Source organism: Dermacentor albipictus, chromosome 10 (genome assembly GCF_038994185.2).
Source record: "Dermacentor albipictus isolate Rhodes 1998 colony chromosome 10, USDA_Dalb.pri_finalv2, whole genome shotgun sequence".
NCBI classification, from domain to species: domain Eukaryota; kingdom Metazoa; phylum Arthropoda; class Arachnida; order Ixodida; family Ixodidae; genus Dermacentor; species Dermacentor albipictus.
In genome coordinates, this window is record NC_091830.1 from 97,095,947 (window position 1) to 97,119,298 (window position 23,352).

At 44.1% G+C, this 23,352-nt stretch overlaps 1 protein-coding gene and 1 long non-coding RNA gene across 6 annotated transcripts in view; both read right to left on the reverse strand.

Annotated features, from left to right (window-relative positions):
• LOC135897286 (probable cytochrome P450 12a5, mitochondrial) overlaps window positions 1-23,352 on the reverse strand; it is a 169,632-nt gene that overhangs the window by 74,427 nt on the left and 71,853 nt on the right. For all 5 annotated transcript variants that reach the window (XM_070526740.1, XM_070526742.1, XM_070526741.1 and 2 more), the window contains one exon: window positions 21,905-22,145. In XM_070526740.1, coding sequence (XP_070382841.1) covers window positions 21,905-22,145 — 241 coding nt within the window. The remainder of the gene's footprint in view (window positions 1-21,904; window positions 22,146-23,352) is intronic.
• LOC135897287 (uncharacterized) lies at window positions 1,179-7,547 on the reverse strand. The gene is made up of 3 exons (XR_011508862.1): window positions 7,236-7,547; window positions 4,108-4,326; window positions 1,179-1,451 (listed from the first exon to the last, which is right to left on the reverse strand). It is a non-coding gene; the product is annotated as an uncharacterized lncRNA (long non-coding RNA).

A 23,352-nucleotide genomic window follows, 5' to 3' on the forward strand; every position in this document is an offset into this window, starting at 1 on the left:
TAGACCGGCACGTGTACCCGACTGACACGTGGTGTTACCATGAGTTGCGCAGATGAGTTTTGTGTCTTCTTTCTTCTTCGCCTCAGTGCTCCCTTCAGTTACGGCGTTCGTCTTGTCCACTTCTCTACTCTTGTGTCCTGTCTGCACGTCTAATCGCTTTTTGCATAAAGAAACGCCAGTGCTGTTTCCCCGCAGCGCATATTGTTACGCTGCAAAACGTACTACAGAGTGTAACTGAAAGCACACGAGTTGTTCATGAATCTGGATGCCTTTTACCTTAATGCGTCTACCATGTTTCAGTGATTTCCGCAACAAGATTTACGCACAGTCGTCACAGGATGAAAGACGATATGGCGAGCGCCGTTTATCCGCGCCACAAATTGACGCGGCGAAACGTACGACGGCAAGTAACTGAAAGCACATGAGTTGCACATGAATCTGAACCCCTCTTACCTTAATCGTGTAGCTATGTATGAGCGATTCTAGGCACACCAAGGTTGAGCACAGAATCGGTTTAAAGGCTCAAGGCCGCGTCGTCGCATTTCATTCCTTGACGACGGTAAACACAACGACGAACTCGCGTACGCAACACAAGCTAATCACTACGCCACGAACATGCTGGACCCCGTTTGCTAGACGGATGTTTACATCACGTGGTTACATTCGAGAGCACACAGCGCCGTCTTCCTTCTCGTAATTTGATTGACTGGATTGGATTTTGAACCGTCGCTCGGTGAGCGATGAATCCCTGAGCTAAAACTGTTCCTTACCCTTATGAAAATTAGTGTTGACTCTTAGTAGATATTCCATTGCCGTCCTATTGCTCAATCAACAAAATTTTTGTTGAAATATCATTGTCCCACTATTGCAGATTTGTTGACCAGCATTGAAAAGTGGCCACCGTGAAACCATTGTAATTTCATTTACCAGTTATTGCCTTGACTTTCTATGGAATTCCCATGGACGAACAATTGTATTTCAATGAAATGTAATGTGGAATACAACATTAAGTTTATGGATTGTAAAGTGGAATGCAACAATAAGTTTATGGATTTTCATGTGGAATGCAACAATAAGTTTATGGATTTTCAAGTGGAATGCAACATTAAGTTTATGGATTGTAAAGTGCAATGCAATATTACATTTATGGATTGTAAGGTGCAATGCAACATGAAATTAACTAATGTTGATATTCGCCATTGAGGCATGGCTTGGCCTCGGGACATCTTCAAGGTGCATTTTCTAGCTTTCCATTGCAAGGCCTCTTTCCCTGTGGTGTTATGAAAAGAAACAACTTCGTGATTAACAAAAAGCATGTGAATCATTCCTTTTATACAATAGCCCACAAATTTATTGAGCTTCAGGCTCTTTCATTTCTCTTGCCAGTACTGAGGAGATGATGTTCTTTATGTAGGAGAGGCTGGCAGAGGGAAACTTGTAGCATGTGTAGTCTGTAAAAGAAATACAGCATAAGATTACCGATGCATACAGGATTTTCTAGCTGTCTAATAAAATAATAACAAATTGAAGCCTTATGCTATATTTAAGTGCAGGCCACACCGCTAGTGTCAGTCATAAAACATCATCACACAGTAATTTAGCTACGTTGTGTACTTTGAGCCAGGGTCTGCAGTTATCAAGTGTGCACCACGATATTGTAAAGAGCAGAGGCAGAATGAAGATAAACATCTCAGTACTGGCACCAAGCTCTTTGGCATGCATAAAGAACAGGTCAGTGTGTTAGCAGCTATTCATTGGAATTTTATATAATTCATTTGCACGTACAGGTAATCCTCTATAACGAAGCCAGTAAAACCAGCACTTTACTTCGTTGTATAAAAATTTCGTTGAATGAAAATTTGACATTTTATAAATTCATTTATCCTCACAGCAAATTTCTCTTACCCAAAAGGGTGCGTAAACCTTATCAAATTATCGGGCAATCAGAAAAAATGAATTTCAATGACAAAAACAGTTGAAGCTTCACCCAAAATTGGAAGCAATGATAGCAACACTAAAGTATCACAGCTATATGAAGGCTAATAAGCGTTGACATACAGCCTTGTTGCTAAGACACACTTTTGGGTCCCCGAAATGGTCCAGACAAATTTTCTAGGCACGTGGGGCACAGCTACAGTAAAACATTCGCACAACAATCTGTGTAAAGCATCTCGCATTAGAGGGACCCCGAAATGATTTTGATGATTCTGTACAAACATACTGAGCCATTAGAGGATAGGTCCTTCTGATCATTATTTGACACATGTAAGTGCTCCGGTTAAAGCACATAATTTATTATAAGATTTCAAAAATTTACATTGCTGCCGATCACAGCACACCACTCGGCTGAATTTTCAGCCGCATCTAACCATTTGATGTAAACTGTCCTAATGATGCTGGTAGGGCAAGCTATCGGACTGGCCGCCCAGCGCGCTTCATCAATAATTTTTTTAACTTTATGGTGAACCAATGTTGTTCTTAATAGTTGGAATGTTAGTTAATTTGTTTCTATAAAAAGAAAGTAACAGAAAGAGAATGCACAAGAAAAATTTGTCACTACACTTCTGGCGCACAGCAAATGTCGTCTGCTTGTGTTGCAACGTGCTCCATTTTTACGAGAGCTCCGCAGTCATTGTCGGTCTCAGTCCTTTCGCAAGAAACACGATTCGCGTTTGTTACGTTGAAGGCTGAAAACGTAACTGGCAATGTCGAGCTGCGACACCAGTCCCTCTGCAAGGCAGCAGACGAGCGAAGTGGCTGCAGTGCATCGGACTATCGATATCGAATCGGCGCCAGGATTTGCACGTTTGCAGCCGTCACTTTACACCGGAGGATTACTAAAAACCACAATAGAGTTTCGCGAGTCCGGTATTTGGGTAAATGCAAGCACAAGGAGACAGGGCCTGGCCGTTTGACTGTGCCGTTTCACACGATGAGCAGAAGCACAAACTGCATGGCGCAGCCACCTGATGGCACAGAGCTTGACCAAAAACAGTAACAGTAACAAAGTATATTCTTCCTTGCTGCTGGTGTAAATATTTTGCCCGAGCGTAATCGTTAACATGTTTTTGTAAATGCTTAAATTGTTTTACGCCGAGACAGAGCAATATTAGCTCGTTGTTTGGCTGGTGAAGCTCTGCGCCAACAGGTGGCTAGACAGTGCAGACCAATCAGTCCGCTCAGCTGTGGTTACCGGAATGCCAGACACATTCGGCGTTGCGACAGACTGCTCAGAATGCGCTCTGCTTCGATAGCTCTCGCTTGGGGTCGACTGCCAAGCAACTGGTGGAGAGGTTGGAGAGGCTTCGCGCACTCGGTCTTAGAGAACTGAAAGTAGACGGCACGACGTGCCGTCCTGACGCAGAGCCAGTGAAGGCGGAGCTTAGCCCTGATCACTTGGCAAACAAGTTGAGGAGAAAACGCATGGCTACGGAGGAGGGTAACTTGTAATCGTCAGTGGCTCTCTTAATACGCAAGGCTTCACACAAATTGTGGTGTGAATGATTAACTTTAGCTGTATCCTACGTGTCTACAAAATTTGTCCGAACTGTTTCAGGGGCCCTTTAAGAGAACTTTAGCCAATTACAAGTTACCCTCCTCCATAGCCATGCTTTTTCTCCATCTCATTCGCCAGGCTAAGCTCCGCCTTCACTGGCTCTGCATTGTGATGGGACATCCTGTCACCTCCTTCTAGTTGTCTTGAGCCAGCGCACCAAGCCTCTCAAACTTCTCCGCCAGCTGACTGGCAGTCGATCCCAAGCGAGCTGTTGAAGCAGCATGTGTTGCGAGCATTCTGTCGCAATGACAAGCGTGTTTGGTTTTCTGTTAACCACAGGCAAGATTTGGAGATTTTGATGGATAGGTGGAGGCGTACACTAAATCCTCTCCATGCTACTATTGCTGTGATAAGGAGCTTTTAGCCTAGACGTCCGTAAGTGGCCTGATCGCTCTGTACGGTCCAGCTACCTGGTGGTGCCGAGCTTGACCAGTCAAACTGCTGTGCTGGCGCATATCTCTTGCTAAGTAACGCACGAGGAGATGCGAATTTTTAAAATAATGTTCCAAGACTGGAATTTGGAGTGGTACCACTAGGACTGACGTACATACCATCACAGCTCGGATACGAATAGGGTCCAAGGCCTCCTTGAATGGCTGGTTTAAGTGCAAGTTGCTCTTCTCACCCAGGAGCGGTTCGTACCGTAGCTCCTCTGGGGTGAATACATTTCACAAAAGAGCCCTGGCAAATTTGCCAAGGCCACTTTCGCATGCTTAGCATAGCTTCTCTAGGGTGCCTTGTTCAACACTCACACCGGCCCCAATGTCCACCTGGGAACATGAAAAAAAAAATATCATGTGGGAGCTGTATAGCCCATAACCTTTTGCAGAGTAAGATTCAGAATTTGCTGGCAATGACATACCTAACAAAAAATTAAATTATGCTGTTTTACATACCATAACCACGATCTGATTATGAGGCACACTGTAGTGGGGGACTCCTGAATAATCTGGACCACCTGGGGTTTTTAACGTGCATCTGTATCTAAGTACACTGGCACTTTTCCATTTTGTCTTTATTGAAATGCAGCCGCTGTGGCAGGGATTCGATCCCGCGACCTCATGCTTAGCAGCCCAACACCATAGCCACTAAGCAACCACAGCGGGTGACACATCTAGGAACAAATAGCTAAGTTTAAAGGAGAGAAACAATGCGGTAACCTGCAGCAGTTACTGACATGACTTATAGCAGCTAGTTGTTTTTCATCGACTATCATTTTGCTTTATCATTTCTATACTTAAATAAAAAATACAGATAACTTCCTTTATGCTTTATTTAGCTTATTATCTGTTGATTTCACATGATTGTGTTTAACAAAATTGGGCCCCTCAGTTCCCTTTGTCTTTAATTTCATAATGAGGGCCTTGAATCAGGCAGGTTTGATGTCTTCAAATAGCATACAAGAGTTTATTGGTCAGCTGCCTGCTCATAAAGCTCACATATGCGTCACCATTGGCCAAAAGGATGGTCCACATCCAATGGATTGGCATGAATAGAACTGGCTAACACACCCACGGTTACACATAAACAAAATACCCAAGAATCTAGAAGTTGGAACAGTTGCCGCGGTAACGCAACTTGTAGTGAAGAGGTTGTGGGTTCGGCTCCCACCGGAGGCAAGTTTGGTTTTTCTGGCACTTTCATATCCATTCATGATATCTAAACACAGCATAAAGGCAGAGGAAAAGCTCAAGTGCATACTACTCTGATAAGCACCATAGCCCTCAATATCAGGTGACACTTTTTTGTCATGTAACACCAAAGTGACCTCCATCAAGTGAAATTGTACAAGCTCATGACATTAAAGTTACTGTCTGGTGATGGTGTAAGTTATCAGTGGCTTATCCTGCTGATAAGTTATCCTGCTTACTACCTTTTTAAATAAACAGCAATTTCTGATGATGCATTGCTATACCAATGTGCATGTTCCTGCCTTTGACTTGAAGAGACTTGGAGCTTGCAGAGAACAAGTTTAAGGATAGTGCGAAAAATTCATTTTTCTGACAGTACCATTTCATGCATTTATGTTCGCTAGCTAAGACAGAGGATATGATAGATATATTCACCTTTGGGCAAGCAACAAAAGGTCCAACTGTTTGTTTGGCTTGATTTACAACCTTGCCAAGTGCCGTTTTAGGTCGTTTTGACTAATTTGGGTGCTTCTACAAAATAAATTGGTTACGAAATTATGAAAGCAATCACTTATGGTTCTTTAGTATATCACAACAGACAGGTGCTTTTGGATTGCACCACAGTCAAAATGCAGCCACTGAGCCATGGCAGCATGTGAAATGAAACTGGATGTGGATAAATGCACAAGTTACGCAGAATGAAAAAGCGATCACTCGCCACTTTGTTTATCTCATTGTGCTTCTGCTGTCCTTTTCCAAGTTTTTGTGCTAGAGGATGCATGCACATTTTATTTCTTTTCTCTCGTCCTTTCATCTCTTGTTATATATTGAGCCTGTAGTACTAAACACGAGCGTTACTGTGCCATAAGGGTAGTGCAAACTGATTTTATGTTGATTCCTTCAGTACTGGGGTGGTTACGAGCCTCTTCAGTCAAGCAGAGCTGCTAGATTACATGCATTTAGTAGCATGTCGCTGTCTACTAAAGGCCGGCTCATCATCCTTACACAATACTGGGCAGCTCATTCCCACCAACTTACTCGTTTGATAATTACGAGAATCTGGAATTATTATTATTATTATTTTATTTATTGCATTCTGCCCAATTCTAACTAGACTGGCACAAGTAGTCGGTATCAATGCACTGCCCAATGCTGTGTAAGGGCACCAAGCAGGAAATTAGCAGACAGTGACATGCTGGTAAACACAAGTAATCTAGTAGCCCTGCTTGACTGAAGAGGCTCATAACCACCCTAGCAATGAAGCAATTACCTTAAAATCAGTTTAGACTAACCTCTGTTTATTGGCACAGGAGCGCTCGTATCCATGCATTCCGTCTTTGGCGCCAAGAGGCTTCCTGAAGTGAGAAGATGTATTGTACATTTTGAGATCGGCGGAATAGCACTTCAATATCCTTTTTTCTCCCTTTAAGCAAAAAATTATTCTAACAAAGCTTTCTCAGTTTAAGAACAGAATGAGCTATCACAAGAGGCAGTGTTTGCATATTTTTTTTTCAATTCATTGTTAAATTAGCACACCATATCAGCTTTCTTGAGTGGTCGTCACATGTGTACACTATTGTACCATATTACGTCCAAGCATTTTTTTTTCAGCATTGCACAGGTCCTGACCATTTGCCTGATGCAAAATTTAAGCTTTTACTGGAAAAAATCCTAAATACAGGCCATTTTACTGCCTTTCAATGGCCTATAAAAATGTTAGAAATGGCTGATAATCGACGAACGCATTATGGTGTAAAACTTCTTTCTCTTCATTTACCTGAAAAATTTTGTTGTGCTTTCATAGGAAAGGAAGAGTGTTCTTACTAGCGCCTTTTATGACATAGTTTGGCACTTTGTGACCAAGTTCACATGGTAATAACGGAAGCAAAAACCTTTCCGTTGAAAAACATGTTTCATGAAATTAACTTCTTTCTTATTTTGAATGGTCTTCAACTTTTTCAAAAGCAATGGCAAGTGGTCAAGCACCAAGGTTAGGACAGCTGCTGACTGTATAATGTTGTGGCAACATATGTTTAAAGGCTTTTTACCAGAAATGTAATCGTGTTTTTCTGCCATCCGCTTCATATGTTCCACTTCATCTTTTAATTCCCGATTTTCTTCTTGAAGTGCCTTTACCTGAACAGTACAGGTGCTGCATGGGTTGATCTGAAATAAAAAAAAGCATCTATTTTTTTAAAGACATACAAGAACAATTGGCTTAGCAGTATCACGCGCACGAAAATTATCTGTGGGCAGTGCATTTTCACAGACTGTCTTCGAAGTTATCAACATAATGCCATCTTACAAACACGCCTTAATTCAATATTGCCAATGGTAGTTGACAAACTATAAAAGCACCATTAAATCAGGCCTTTGGCAATACCAGTTATTCAGTTGCTTGATTCCCAACTTATTCAAAGATTAAAACTGGACAACCAGTGATCAGTCAGCCTGCATGGTTGTTTGATGAATAATATTCAAATGTTCAGATGTCCCAATATTTTTGTTTACTCCACACCGTTGAACGGTTTCAATGGAAACCTTATTTAAAAATATATAAACACAGACAATGATCCCTTTAGAATAAAAACAGGAACAGCGCAACACAGGGCGAGCGAGTAAAGAGCACAGCACAGAGCGCTGTCCTGTACTCTATGATGTGCTGTCCCTGTCTTTATTCTAAAAATGAACCAACCAGCCCCACTGAACACAATGCTAACAATGATCACTTGCTTCATCATCATCAGCCTGGCTACGCCCACTGTGGGGCAAAGGCCTCTCCGATACTTCTCCAACTACCCCGGTCATGTGCTAATTGTGGCCATGTTGTCCCTGCGAACTTCTTACTCTCATCCGCCCACCTAACTTTCTGCTGCTCCCTGCTACGCTTCCTTTCTATTTGAATCCAGTCCGTAACCCTTAATGACCATCAGTTATCTTCCCGCCTCATTACATGCCCTGGCCAGGCCCATTTCTTTCTTGATTTCAACTAAGATGTAATTAACTTGTGCTTGTTCCCTCACCCCAACTTGCTCTCTTATCCCCCTTAATGTTACACCTATCATTCTTCTTTCCATAGCTCGTTGCATCGTCCTCAATTTAAGGAGAACCTTTTCATAAGCCTCCAGGTTTCTGCCCCGTAGATGGGTACTGGTAAGACACAGCTGTTACACACTTTTCTCTTGAGGGATAATGGCAACCTGCTGTTCACGATCTGAAAATGCCTGCCAAACGCACCCCAGCCCATTCTTATTCTTCTGATTGTTTCAGTCTCATGATCCGGATCCACGGTCACTACCTGCCCTAAGTAGATGTGTTCCCTTACCACTTCCAGTACCTCGCTGCTTAATTATCGTAAACTACTGTTCTCTTCCGAGACTGTTAAGCATTAGTTTTCTGCAGATTAATTTTTAGACCCACCCTTCTGCTTTGCCTGTCAAGGTCAGTGAGCATTCATTGCAATTGGTCCCCCGAGTTCCTAAGCAAGGCAATATCATCAGCGATTCGCAAGTTACTAAGCTATTCTCCATTAACTCTTATGCCCAATTCTTATGCTGTGTCAAGTCCTGTACATTTGTGAGCCAATTTTTATTTGTATTTACTTATACAGAAAGAAGTGGCGAGCATGGCCAGTACTTTGTAGCGATGCCTTTTCTCGATGCCAATGCCTTTCAGTGCTTTTCGCATTTATGAGTGGCCTCTTTTAAAGCTCCGCCCGATACACAGCCTCGCTTGACCACGCACTAAAGCAAAGAGCACTGAAAGGCATTGTTATCGGGAAAAGGCATGGAGGAAGGAGAGCGTGGGAGAGGCGCCGGCCAACACAGACGTGTTGGAGGTAGTGTGACGGAAGTCGCATGCTGTTTTTCGCAATGCAGCACTGGTAATGGTGCCCCAAATGAAAACCTTGCCATAGCAACCATGCCCCTTAAGCTCTCGCTGCTGTGCTAGGCCTCTGAAAAGTGAAATAAGCTTGTTCGACCCGTGTCTTTCTCGCAGCACATTATGTTCGCAAGACAAGCTGACTTTGAAGCGAGGTGTGTAAGCTTGAAAGATGTTTTGGGTCTGTGAGTGCAAGTGTCAGCAACAGACATACTCGAGTATTTGCGGTGCAGGTCTTTGTCATCTTCTTCAACATGCCCCAGATGGGCACAGGATTGCGTCTGCTTCACTAAAACTGATCAAGAAATTTCACAGGCATTGTTCTGATGCGCATCAGCAGCACACACTTCTGGCAGCTCATAGCAATGCAGTTCAAAGCTCGTGCCTAACTGTTCTGGCGAGCTGATTGGAGGCACAAAGGGAGATGGCACACCAACATGGCTGCATTTCCGGCTTCAAAAATGTGGGGTGCGAGACCGGGCTAGTTGGTATTCCATGGTGAAGTAACTAGCGCAAGAGTGGACACAAAAAGGCGACAAGGACAGGCGCTTGTCCTTGTCATCTTTTTAGTGTCTCATTGTCTCATGTCCACCCTTGCGCTAGTCACTTCTTCAAAAATGTGACGTCAAGCCCTCCTACTTTGTTTCTTTCCTCCATGGGAAAAGGCATTGCTAAAAAAACCGGCCCATGCTTGTCTTGACTAAGTAAGTCTGGTTAAGTACCAACCTAGTTTACATAATGAGCTTATTCGCAACCAGTGATAAATGAGGGTTAGTTATTAAATTTACAAACAACTTTTTTGGTAATAGTGTAATGAACAGCCAGCTATGTCATCAAACCTTTCAATCTCCCTCCTGTACTATATATACAGCTTGTCCCACGTAGCTTGAGCCAAAGTTTTAAAAATGAAAGGCACTCCGGACGCAAGTTGAACCAAATTCATAATGTTGGCACTGTTCTAGAGTTACTCAGGCTGTTTTTTATTTTCCCCTTAACTAACGGATTATTTATGTATAATTAATCAACTTTTTAAGTATTGGCTGCAGACCCCAAGTGTGAGATGCAAAGTTGTAGAGCATTTACAGAAACCTCTCAACAAATTGTGTCCAACACGGTATATTTCACATGGCCCCTTTTTCCGCGTTCCAAAGAAAGCCCACAACATATGAAAATATACCACGTGGCGGGGCACTTGTGCACTGTTACTGTGCTGCTCTGATGCGTGCGATGGATGAACAGTGTCGGCAGCAGTGAGACTGGCCCGCAAGAGGGTGTTATGCCTGGTGTAGGTAGCCGGGCATGCGGCTGTTATTGCAGGACGGTGCAAATGCATGCTGCTGGCCAAATGTTGCCAAAGCGATAAAGCATCTAAGGCTACAAAAGAGAAAGATGAAAGCAGCATTTTGATTCTGCTTGAAAGAAGGAAAGAGCAAAGTGCGTGGGAATGATGGAAAGCAATTACTGCTGCTGCAATTTTGCCTTTGTACACAAATGACCTTGTAAAAGTTTTCAAATTGAACGATGATGCTACAACTTTAAACCTTAGGGCTCGAATAACAGCGGATAAGTCGCATGCGGACAAAACTAACTAATGGTAAAAAAACCTTGGCTATATTTAAGGAAGATTACACATGTATTCTTCAGACAACTCTTTCCATACTGGCCCCGTCTGCTCTCCTTCTCGCACTTACTGTCTACCAGACTTTTTTTTATCTCGCACCCCACGGATGCACATCACTTTGTGGTCACAGTATCGGGTGGCCGCGTCTGGCTTCACACTTGTGCACCGTCACCAGCGTGTCAGTCCCCGAGAGAGTGTGCCCACAGGCTGTTCCAGTTTACCGGATGTAGATCATACCTTATGTACCTCGTCTGAAACAATTCCAGCGAACTGCAATGTTGGGGGCGAGGACTTATGGAGTCGCCATCTGTCAGAAGCTCCTCCCTTGCGTAGTATGAGATCACGCGGCGCACTCCTCATAGGTTTCACTTACAGCGCTAAAAAAAACACCACGTGGCGGCCCTCCTCAACATTTATGTAAGTACTCTCACAACGAGGGAAGTTTTTGACTGTCGATATAATAATCTTGGGCAAACTGAAAGCACAGAATTGTTTACAGACGCTATCTCTTTGCCGAATACATATGTACAGTGAGCGCCACTGCACGCGGTCGCCAGGATGGAGTCTCCCTAATTGCGTGAAAGGTAGGCAAATGCTGCGAATAAACTATGTGAAATATGTTCTTATAGTGGGCTGTCTGTGTAACCAAATGGGGCATAACAGAATGAAGCCTCAATGCAGCGATCGCACGGGTTTGCAGCGACCGACTGCACGTCTGCATGCATGTCTATGAACAATGTTTTGCTTTCGCTGTGAGCGCATTTTCGCACCGTGCCGTGAGCTTTAGGCTGCAGCATATGAGCATTTTACAGTACAATGGCAATCTTTCTTGCATGGACGCTATCACAACTGTTCAAAAATAATTTTGTGATAGAGATTTCGACACCTACGGTGACTCTGATGTGCCATCGCAACGATTAAATCTTTTTTTGTCTTCTAAATTCTTGGACGTTCCAATATTATTTCTCAAGTTACATCGCACTGTATGCTTATCGGTCTTCTCAGCGTGCAATTTCCCTGTGCTTCTTCTTCGTAATCCAGTGCAATAATTCATAACACAAACGTGACATGCCATAACACAAACGTGACATGACAGGATATGCCATGCCTTTTTTTTAATGGGCTTCTTGCCGCTCCCTTTCCGTTCCAGTGAACTTGCCAGTATCTAGCGTCAACAAGTTCATAGACTAAAGCCGTCATGACATTAGCTAGGCAGTGGGCGCGGGCAAGCGTCTCGGTGTGCGTTTTCTGCTACTCACCGAACATCGCGCAGTCCTGACACCATAGCAGAAATCTTCCTCGCACCTGTTTGCTGCATACCGGAGTTGTAGGTGATGGCTGTCTGCCACTTCTAAGTTTCGCGAGTCAAGCTTCATATGGCTCTGTTCTGTGGCTACGTGTGAATAAGGCTGACACCAGGCTCCACTGCGTACGTCCGGCACAACGGCACCGAGCAGCAGCCTACCATGCTGCACACTTCCAAAGGCAGCCACTACCTATTAGAGTACTTTCAAATGTTGTCAAGCGGTAAAGCCTCACCACTTAATCAGAACTGTAGCACAGGTGGCACTTTAAACTTTCATTTTCAGCTTGCTTCGGTGCTTCCAATGCAGCCGATGCGGCCACTGTGTCCGCGTGACCTCTCATGTCACGTCACGCCGATGATGGCATGAGCGTTTCCAGTGGTGGAGCTCGCCCCCAATATCCAGAGCTCCTCAGGCACACATATCCCTGCGTGTTCTCTACAGCAACGCTATTCAGCTGTGACCAACGTTGAGCAGCGGATATGGCTTACTCCAATGAGGAAAGGGAGGATATGGTTTTGGCTCTAGGTGCGTCAAGTGGACATAGAAGGCGTGCACTTTAGCTATTTCCACACTGGCATCCAGGTAAGCATCTGAGCTCAATGATGATTGTGCATGCATATGAAACGCTGAGACACACTGGGACTTTTACGAAGAAGCAACATAAATCTTCAATCCTGGGCGAGGACGTGGAGATAAGATACTGTGTCAGTTTTCTTCAGACCCACATGCAAGTGCTCGTAGTGTGGGTGCTGAAGCTGGAGTGCCAAATTCTTGAATGTGGAGAGTACTTAAGAAGAGGCAGCCTCATTCATACCACATGCAGCTGCACCAGATGTTCGAGCCCCGCTATTTCAAAAATCGAAAGCACTTTGTAAACTGGATTATAATCAAGGTGGAAGATTATCTTCCGCCGGGCTTTGCCAACAAAACACTGTGGACTGATGAAGCTACCTTCTCATGTAATGCCCACGTGGACATCCACAACACTTACTATTGGAGCAACGAAAACCCTCACTGGGTTTTGAAGACATTACCAATATCAGCGGTCGGTTAACGTGTCGTGTGGAATTTACGGTGGCACTATCATTGGCCCCCTGTTTTTTAATAACATGCTTACAGGCGAAACATATGAATGACATCCCTGATGGGGCGCCTGAGGATTTTCTTTTCCGAGTTCCATTGGCTAGGATCAAGGATATTTGGTATCAGCATGATGGTGCTCATGCACACGGCAGCAGCAAAGCTTGCAAATGGCTGCATGAATTATTCCCGCAGCAGTGTATTGGACAGCATGGGCTCATTGCTTGGCCAGTATGGTCACCAGATTTAACTCCCTTGCTTTCTTTCTCTGGGGCTACATCAAGGATCAAGTATACCGGACACCAACTACAACATCAGAGAACCTAAAAGAAAAAGTAAGACAAGTTTGCAACTCCATCCCTGATACCATGATCAAGAACGGCTTGGAAAATGTACCTATGAGATGGTGACCTCTTCGAACACGCATTATAATCGAAAGGCACTTTTTGGATTGAACGTCACTGCAAAATCACTCCGGCCCTAACGCCGCCTCCCCGCCCAACTCCATTACACTCCATCGGCAGGCCGCCAGCTCGTGTTCATTTCAAAAATAAAAAAGAAATAAAGCTATCTTCTTGTTCTCTTTCGTCTCCTTAGATGCTTTATCGCTTCGGCACCGCTCAGCCAGCAGCACACATTTGTGCCGTCATGCGATAAAAGTCGCACGCCCAGATACCTACACCAGACGTAACGCCCTGTCACGGGCCAGTCTCGCTGCAGCCGACGTCTTCATCCATCGCAAGCTTGATAGCAAGCAACACAATAACAGTGCACCATTGCCCCGTCACATGGTATTTTTTGATATTTCGCAGGCTTTCTTTGGAATGCGGAAGAAAGGAGCACGTGAGATATATCGTGTGAGTGTGTGTCCTTTTTTTTGGGGGGGGGGGGGACTTCGAGAAAGCATTTGATAACGTTCCTTATGAACGCCCATTTCTAAAACTTTCATGCGTTAATTCTTTTGCTTTTGAATGGATTTGTGACTTTCTAACTAACCGCCAGCAATTCATGCGCGCCAATAAACAGTCTTCTGCCTACCTTCCTGTCAGCTTGGGCGTGCCTCAGGGCACGATCCTAGGCCCACTATTATTCCTAATATATATCAATGATTTACCGAGTGATATTTCTTCTAACATCACACTTTTTGCAGACGACTGCATGCTACATATATCGTCCAATTAACAACCTGTCTGACATTCACTCCCTTCGGTCTGACTTTCAACGGATCGAAATCTGGTGCAACGAGTAGCTCATGTCACTAAACACAAATAAAACATCACTACTTTCTTTTCATTGCCAGCAATATTACTCATCACTGAATTATTTGATCTATAACTTCGCAATTTCATGTGTAAGTGCGTACAAGTACGTAGGTGTTCATTTGTCATCACATTTAACACGGTCCTTTCATACAATGCAGACTACTAATGAAGCTAACCGCGTTCTTGGTTGTTTACATCGTAACCTTTATCTAGCACATCCTTCTGTCCTACTTCTCGCCTATCACACAATAATCAGACCAAACTGGAATACACATGTACTGTTTGGGACCCTCACCAAAGTAACCCTAATAAAATGCTAAAATCTGTACAGAATCATGCAGCCAGATTCATTTTCTCAGAATGCTCATACCATTCTAGTCTCACCGAACTAAAATCTCGTGCAAACCTTGGAAGTCTTTCAGCACGCCGCAGAATAGTTATCACACGTCACCTTGTACTCCTGCCATCAAGTCAGCACCAATCACGAAACAGCTGTATACCCACCATCTGCTCGAACCACTGTGACTCTTTCTTCATTTATTGTCAAAACATTGCAAGATTTGAATTACCTTCCCTCTGACGCTGCGCTCCTCTCCAGTAGCACCGACTTCAATACAGTAATAAAAAAAATTGGATATAACACTTAATGCATTTGTAAATAGCCCACCCCTCATGTAAAATCCCTTTACTGGGGCCTTTGCGATATTGTAAACAAATAAATATTACTTCTTTTTCATAAATGCGTGACCATCCACCTGTAGAAGACCGGCAGCTCGAAATACGAATGCCTTACAGTGTGAATGCCCCTGACACGCTTCGGCCTCCGCGGCCCCAACTCACGGGCCGCCCTGCTTCCAGCTTTGATCCTCCCGCACCCCTTGGGTGCCCTGGAGAACCTGCGCCGCCTCTTTTGTTATAATCTCAAGTGCTCTTCTGAAGCGTTCGTTTGCCGGTTACATGTCCCCTCCGGGAGCAGTGCTTGTAAAAAATCCTCCAATCTCTTGTCGCGACGATAAAAGCGGCCCGCGACTTTTATGCGACACCAGTGAGAACTTTGCTGAAATATCGAGCAGAATGACTGATAAGCGGGCAAGCTGGCACGAATTTGTGGCTAGGCTGTATTACATTGCGCTGCTCGGGCATACGTATGAAAAATGTCAAGGTCTAGCACACAAACTGGTCGCGTCGATCATATTCGCTATGAGATGTTTTTTGTTTTTTTCCGTGTCTTAGTGATCAATTGATTGTACGCGCAACACGCTACACCGGCAACCTGGACAGCGCATAAAATTTTCTGAGAAAGGTTCCGTGTAACGTGCCTTTAGTTGGGATGCATCATGTAACCACGCAAACGAAAACGGACGAGGAAAGAAACACACAGGACAGGCGCGGATGTTTCATCGTCCGTTGTCGTTTTCGCGGTTACATGATGCATTCCAATATCGACCACCAACTAGCCCGCCTCTCCCTGTTAAATATGTCACTCTAGTAGGGACAGCTGTCAAAAAACACGAGATGTGCTCACCGAAGGCAAGGAGTACTGCCGGGTCCGGTGGCGCTCCTTCTTTCCAACTGATGAGTTGAATACTTCAATTGACCCCTGCTGCGATATGAGACGGCAGGCCACATCCGTGTCGGCTAAAGCATTCACGGGATACACGTCCCACTTGTTATCGTCAACTCACTTCGCAAGGACGTGAGACATCTTACGCTCCAGCTGTCCAAGCAAACAAACGCACGTGCAGAGGCCGGAACATAAAATAAAGAACCAACTTGACGGGAGACAACTAACAAAAATACGTACGAAATGGCGACGGAAAAATGCAAACACGACGCAAACGAAAGAGATGCTGTCAGTGTTTCCTGCTCACTTTTTAGATATGGCTGTGTTTGGCTTAAAATTATTTTTTTAAAAACTCATAACAAAAACTTGAAACAAAACTTTAATAAATGTTTGCGGCCCTGTGAGCCACACACTATTGCCTAATACTATAAAATGCATTTTCCAGACCTACCTGTTGGATACGCTGATCTAACGTTTCACTGTTGAGTCATTGAGCGTCGAGGCAGTTGACCGTCTGGCAACGCTTTAGGTTTTCTAGCCAGCGGGTGCACTACTACGTGATTGTATGACTACTCCGCTGTACTCCGCATTCGCCGTTCGCTATGTTTTACTTGGGTGTTGCGCTCTATATTTTATCGTAAAGTAATCGTGCAAGGCCCAGCGCCGTTCACGAATAATGTCGCCGAGAAGACAATTCGGAAATTACTTATGGGACCCGTCCATCGACGTGCCCATACGCTCAAAATAGGTTCAAAAACGTTCATCAGTAGGTGCTTCGTCTGCCGCGTTGGACAGTGAACTGGGTTCTACTGATGCAAGTGAACAGAGTTTCTGCGAAAACGAAGCAGACGCTGACGCAGGCCACATCGCACCATCCCCTTCAATTGACGCTGCAACTGAAGACTGTCATCCATTGGAAAGCACGCATGAAACCTTGTCTACCTCGTCGTCTGAGAGCAGCGAATCGGAATATGACGCTGATTGCGCTGACGTGTATCCTGACCCCGGCGAGCAGCATTTTCCGAGAGGCTGGAAGGATGACTTGGTAAGCGTTGTGGTGTCAGGCGTAATTTCCAGATATTATTTTGTTGCTGTGACGTCTTATTTTGCCCCGCTGTAACGCCTGCCGCAGGTTATCTCCTGAAGCTTATGCAGCGTAGTGACCGAGTCATATAGTGAAAATATTGACGTGATGGAATGAAGTAGGGAGCGTACCGATGCGATCATTGCTCGCAGCAGTTATTTCTCCGAATTGAGGAGAAAACCGCGCTGCTAAATTCATATTACTGATGTAAACACAGTTTACATCAGTAAACTGTGTTTAGTGATGGTAAAGCATTAGTAAACCGGTGCTGGTAAAGTGGAGCTGAGGCAGGAACAGAGCACCGCAGAGCCTTAGAATACGTAATGTGCTGATGGAATTTCCTAGGGTTTTCCTTTAACGTTCAGGCGTTATCTTGGCGCCTGTTCTAGCATATATACATAATGCGTGCGTGCGTGCGTTCGTGTGTGTGTGTGTGTGTGTGTGTGTGTGTGTGTGTTTGTGTGTGTGTGTGTGTGTGTGTGTAATTTTGTCGTGTTGTGGCCAAAGCCTGCTTTTTTGGGGGTTGTTTGCAAATGAAGCCCTCAAATCTTCCTTGAACATCTGTCGTTATTTAATAGTACTCCAAAAGTACATGTTAAAAATATCTGCTGTCCCGAAGCACACATTTCATGGCAAGACAGTGCTTAGTCTCACTGTGCTGCATGTACCATGGCTGCTTTAAAGAGGTTTCTTTGGTGGCCATCTGGTGTTCACCATGCACAGTTGGCATCTGCATTATTTCGAGGCAGGTTCACAAAGTAAAAGGGGTAGCTTAAAATGGTGCATTAAAGCTGGTTGCCAGGTTAAGTAACATGTTAGCCAGTATAAACTCAGTGCCACAAGATAACTCATGAAGCCCTTGTCATGGCAGGACTTTCTGTCCAATTTACTGTGCAGGTAACAAAACAGGCATCTACAAGTGTATGATTGTAATGTTGTACTTTTTCTAACACCACCATTGTTTGCTACCATTCCTCTCTGCTTAGGATGAAGACCTGTTTCCTGGAGCCAAGCTTACGAAAGCCGAAAGCCTCTTAATGGTCATGGCCCACAGCTTGCGCCATGGCTGCTCAAAAGAAGCCACCGATAGCTTACTGCAGCTTCTCAGAGCTCACTTGCCAGAAGGTGTCGCGTACCCAACATCAAAGTATACTTCTTTTTTGACACTTTGCCGGATCCGAAAAGCAGTATGCTAAGCACTTATACTGTAGTGTGTGCTCTGGGTATATTGGTGAACTACCAGAATTACCAGGAAATGATGTGGTTGGCAGTCAGTGCAATGTGAACTATGCGAGTGGCAGCTTACTGAAAAGCTCATCATTTTTTCTTGTAATAGATCTGAAGGGCCAAATTCCAGATGTGTTAGAATCGGGAAAGCTGCAATGCAGTAGAACAGGCACTTCCTTTGAAGTGTGTGACATCACAAAAAGCTATCAGTACAAGTTGCCTGTGACTTCGAATAACATTACATTGACATTGAATACTGACGGTGTGCCCCTTTTCGAAAGTTCTGATGTGAGCATGTAGTCTCTTCTTTTGATGATTAGTGAACTGCCATGCAAAGAATGTGCACAGACTCTTTTGTTGTCTGGGCAGTGGTTTGGCACAGGGAAGCCATCAATGAACTCTTTTTTGATACAGTTTCTGAAAACAATGAATGAAATATCATCCACTGGAGTTGTTTGGAGGAACAGCAGGGGTGTATCGCTAAGTCAGACATTTCCTGGTCCCCGTACAGTAGACAGCGTTTCTAAATGTGAACTAACTAGTATGACACAATTCAACAGTGCTTATGGTTGTGCATTGTGTGAGGACTCTGGGTAGGTTGTTTCAAAAGGAAATGGGTTTTGTCGTGTGTGTCTGCCAAGTGCTTCTGCAAACAAGCTCAGAACACGAGCCATTTTTGTACCATGCACAAAAGGCCGTGGAGGCCCCTAGTTGTGGCATCAAAGTAGCAAGTGTGCTGACACTTCTTTCATTTTTTTTTCATTTACTGAGGCCTTTGTAGTACACTACGTGCATGTCGTTTGTTCTGGTTTTGTTCGGGCAACAATGTTTATGTGGCGGAAGTCCAGACAGTGCCACCGATTTCAGCTATGCCGACATCTTCCTGATACAGACAAACGTCTTCTGAGCCTCACCCCCATATGGGAGCTAACGAGGCTGCCAAGGTCTTTAAAGGACATAAAGGAGTGGAAAGCTGCCGGTTGGAGGAATTGGCTGCTGTTTTGTTCCCCAGTCACATTAATAGGACGCATTCTAGAAAGACAGTACAACCATTAGTTGAAATTTTTTGTGATCATGCATTACCTTCTTGACCCTTGCATCTGCATTCAGGAGCTTGCTACAGTTAGGAGAAAGATGACGAAGTTTCTTCTTGAGTACCAGGAATTGTACGGTATCAAGTACGTGACATATAATGCTCTCCTCTTTTGCATGTTGTCGACAGTGCCGTAAACTGGGGACCTTTGTGGAGTCACCCTCTTTTTCCATTTGAATTTATGAATGGTACACTTAGACGCTAAGTCAATGGCATCAGATATCCACAATTTCAGATTGCCAACTGTAGCTGGCAAAATTAGATGTTTGCGTAATATTTTGTTTGACATAAGTGAGTTATAGTTGTCCAAATGGAATGGTGAAGTAACATTTTCCTTAAACTACATAATAAAAGATGAGTAATATGAGATGCCATCAAAGGGCTTTATACTTGCTTTAGCTATTCGCTGTCTGGAAGTTGCTCACAAGACCTTACAGTCACTTTCATCGCTTGTTACAAAATAAATACTGCAGCTGCATTTTGATTTTCCAACACCATAGAAAATGTTACATTACCTTGCAACAGAGTTCAGTTTTGTTGGAAAGCTCTATGGACTCTTTTGAATTAAGCACATCCTATTTAACCATGCTTGCTTTTGTTAAGTTATTACGTGATGTTGTGCCACATTTTTATGCTTTGTTATGATGTGTGCTGTGAGCAAAAGTGATATATACAAATTTTTTTCATGTATAGTATGCTATTGCACACTTTTGCGATGCCTGTAAATAATAAAGAGCATTATATGTCTGGTTCCTTGAGTAATCGCTGCTTGGGGGAGTAGCACACAGGTTCACGAGTGGCCCCTCATATTATCACAAGCAATACATTGGAATGATGAGGTGGCACAAAACATGCGTTTCATTTTCTCTTCATTTGCTTATCCACGTCTGCAAATCTGAAAATTGGTGCAGCAACACTGTGTGGCCAACAGCAGTCATTATTTGCATGCTAGATCTAACTTGCAAAATATAGGTCTATTGGGGAATATATTATAAGTCCAAACAGTGTGACATATTTCAAATGAGCTTTTTCCTATGAGGACAAAAACACGTTTCTTATTCGACAATCACTTAGTGAAATAGCTAGGGTAATTGAAATGCACACTTCCAGCATGCTAACAAACATCATTAAACAGCATTGCACTTGTATCAATACAAGCAGGGTGCTTGTAAATCTGCATATAGACACTTACATTTAATAAGAAACAAGCAGTGCAATAGAGTGAGAGGTGTATTTTTCTTTCATATTGTAGCAGACGGCTATCCTGACTCCCTTTAGGATAGGATGCATACTCATACTGTAATGAGTGTGACCTAGCTGATCCTCGGGCAACAATCACGATGGTTGTCAGTAATTTGCAGATAGTTGCCGTTGCCTTGTTGCAGTGTGCCTGTACTCTATCCTAATTTACACCTCTGGAATATTAAGTGAACATGGATGCCTGTTGAGAAAATGTAGAGCAGAAAAACATGGACAGATAAAAGAAACTAGATGACAAACAAGCATTCGTATCATTCTTTCTGTCTGTGTTTTCTCTGCTCAGTTTGTCAACATGTGGAACAACAAGCCCAAACAGCCACAAGCTGAAGAACGCCTGGCTTTCGTCATTCCATCTAATACCTGGTGTCACAGAGCCACTTTCGATTGCAATCAAGCCTGATATGGATCAAATTTCTTGATTGCAATTGACAGTGACAGCTGATAACACTGTCCAATTAAGTGATCCTAATGGAGTTTCAGGTGTTGCAGGTCCAAGGGACTTGTCAAATTTGTCTAATGTGCTGTAAAAATTTCAACATAAAACATTTTTTAAAGGAAAATATTTCGTTTGTCATTGTGAATAGGGCCGTTATCATCAGCTGATTGTATGACACTGTTCTCGACATATTCTTGCTCCTCATTATTATTCGCTCAATTATGCTATTCCTTCATTCACTCAGTTTTCTGTTTCATTTCTATATTTATGATTTCAGTAGTCTTCAGTATGTAAACAATTGTCCTAAAAAAATTCAATGCTACTTATAGTGCTTGGATCCACACTAACCTTTGGCTAAGCATCGAGACACTGTATCAAACAAATGGTAGTCAGCCTATGATCGCGATAAAGAGGCTCGAACGCGATGCGCGTATTATTGATCCTAATGGAGCAAGATGACGATTGAAAGTGACCATGTGGTACCGGTGTAATCGCAACATGAAAATACAACGAGAAATCAATTGGAAAGCATTCAACGGAAAAATCATTGGCAGTGCACAACGGAAATTCCGTTGATCTCTCGTTGTGGTGAGTCAACTGGTGTTGAAATTCCATGTACTTTGATTTGACTCAATTATAGTACAACAAATCGACAATGGAAATTCAACACCCATTTTCGTAAGGGTACGTGCGGCGCTTCGCTGCCGTCTCCGCTCGACCGCTGGCCTGCTCGCCCGTAAACCCGTTCAGTTATAATTCACTACTGTGTTAAACTTCACTTGAGAGAGAAGTAAACAATTTCACAAAGGGACAGTTGCACAGAACAAAACGCAAGTGTACATGAAGTTGGCGTGTCTACAACTAAGTACAGTGAAAATCGCACATGCATAAATAGACTTACGCGTGCAGCAGGCCGTCATTTGCAAAGAACTGCGGCTTTTGGCTTTGGTGAAATAGCTTAAGAGCCAGTGATCCAACATGGCGTGGAGTCCTTCCTTCCTCTTGGTACAGCATCCGAATGTCATTTGCACTGAACAGTCGCACAATTGCCCTCCGTCCCGGTAGCTGCTGCACCACGATGGGGCCATACCTTTGGTACATATCCCTTGCAGCTCCACTGCCATCACGAATATCATACCGACCTGCAAAGACGATGAACATGTCGACGAGCGAATGACGTCTGCAGCCGTGAAACCTTAAGAGCTCACAATGAGAGAGTCAAACTGTGAAGAGTGTCATACAGGAGATGGTAGCCTTTATATCTAGAGAAGTTCCTACGGTAGAAACGCATGCGCTACATGATGGAGGAGAGGTAGGAAGGAAAACTTTATCAAGGCGAAAGCCTCAGATGATTTACGTGCAGAAAAATGTAACGTCTGGTGCTATGGCACTGAACTTCATGGGGAGTTGAACCCTCGACCTCTGGTGTTCAATAATAAGATAAGGCTGCATGACTGGTCTGCTGTAACCGCCGGCATCCCCATCAGGGCCTCGCTTATGCGCCATGGCACCCAGAGCCAGACTGGGGCCAGGACGCTAGGAGCGGCGACAGGGCAGCGGATCAGTTGGCGTGCGGCTTCGGACAGAAAACGTTGTCACCTGAATACCTGTAGCACCCTGTGCAGTCTCTGAGAGTCTCAGCTGGCCACTGGCTCTGACGCCAATGCCCCGAGCACACATGTGTTGAACATTGCCAGTTTCAGTATCCAGTGGCGGCTTCCCCGCAACGAAAAATTTTTAGCGCCCTGTGCGACGTCGCAGGTTTCGGCTCTGCCTTTGTCAGAGGCGCCGCACCCGCTGGCGGCTGAGAGGCATGGGTTAGGTCCAAGGGTCATGAGGGAGGTAGCGGCCGAATGCTGCACTAAATAGGTCAATTGCGGTTCTTGTGAGCGAGTGTTTTTGTTGAAGCTTAGTAGGGTTTCCTAATTTGGTCGTGCCCGGACTAGTATAGCCGCACTGGCTCTCGGCAGTTTTTGCCAGTGTCAGGAGTTAAATCCAAGCCGGAAAATGTAGTGTAATAGAGGCGGAATCGAACTTATGTCTCTCAGATTAAACACCCAGTGCTCTCCCTCTGTTGCATAGGCCACCACCTATGTTCACGGCAATTTATTCAGCGGATAAAAATACTAACTTTACTGGATACAGCTGCTTGATAGTTTCCAATCACAATGGATGCTTCGTCTTTAGGGCGAAATAGCGGCTTGTTTTATTGGTTGCAAAATTTCTCCGCCACGTCCACCACAGTCACACGGCGGCATATTTGGTTCGGAGGGGGCACGCAACAAACAGCGCAGGAGCTGGGTAGAGCACGATTTTTTCGTGGCGCTACAAGCTCTTCGTTTATATGTC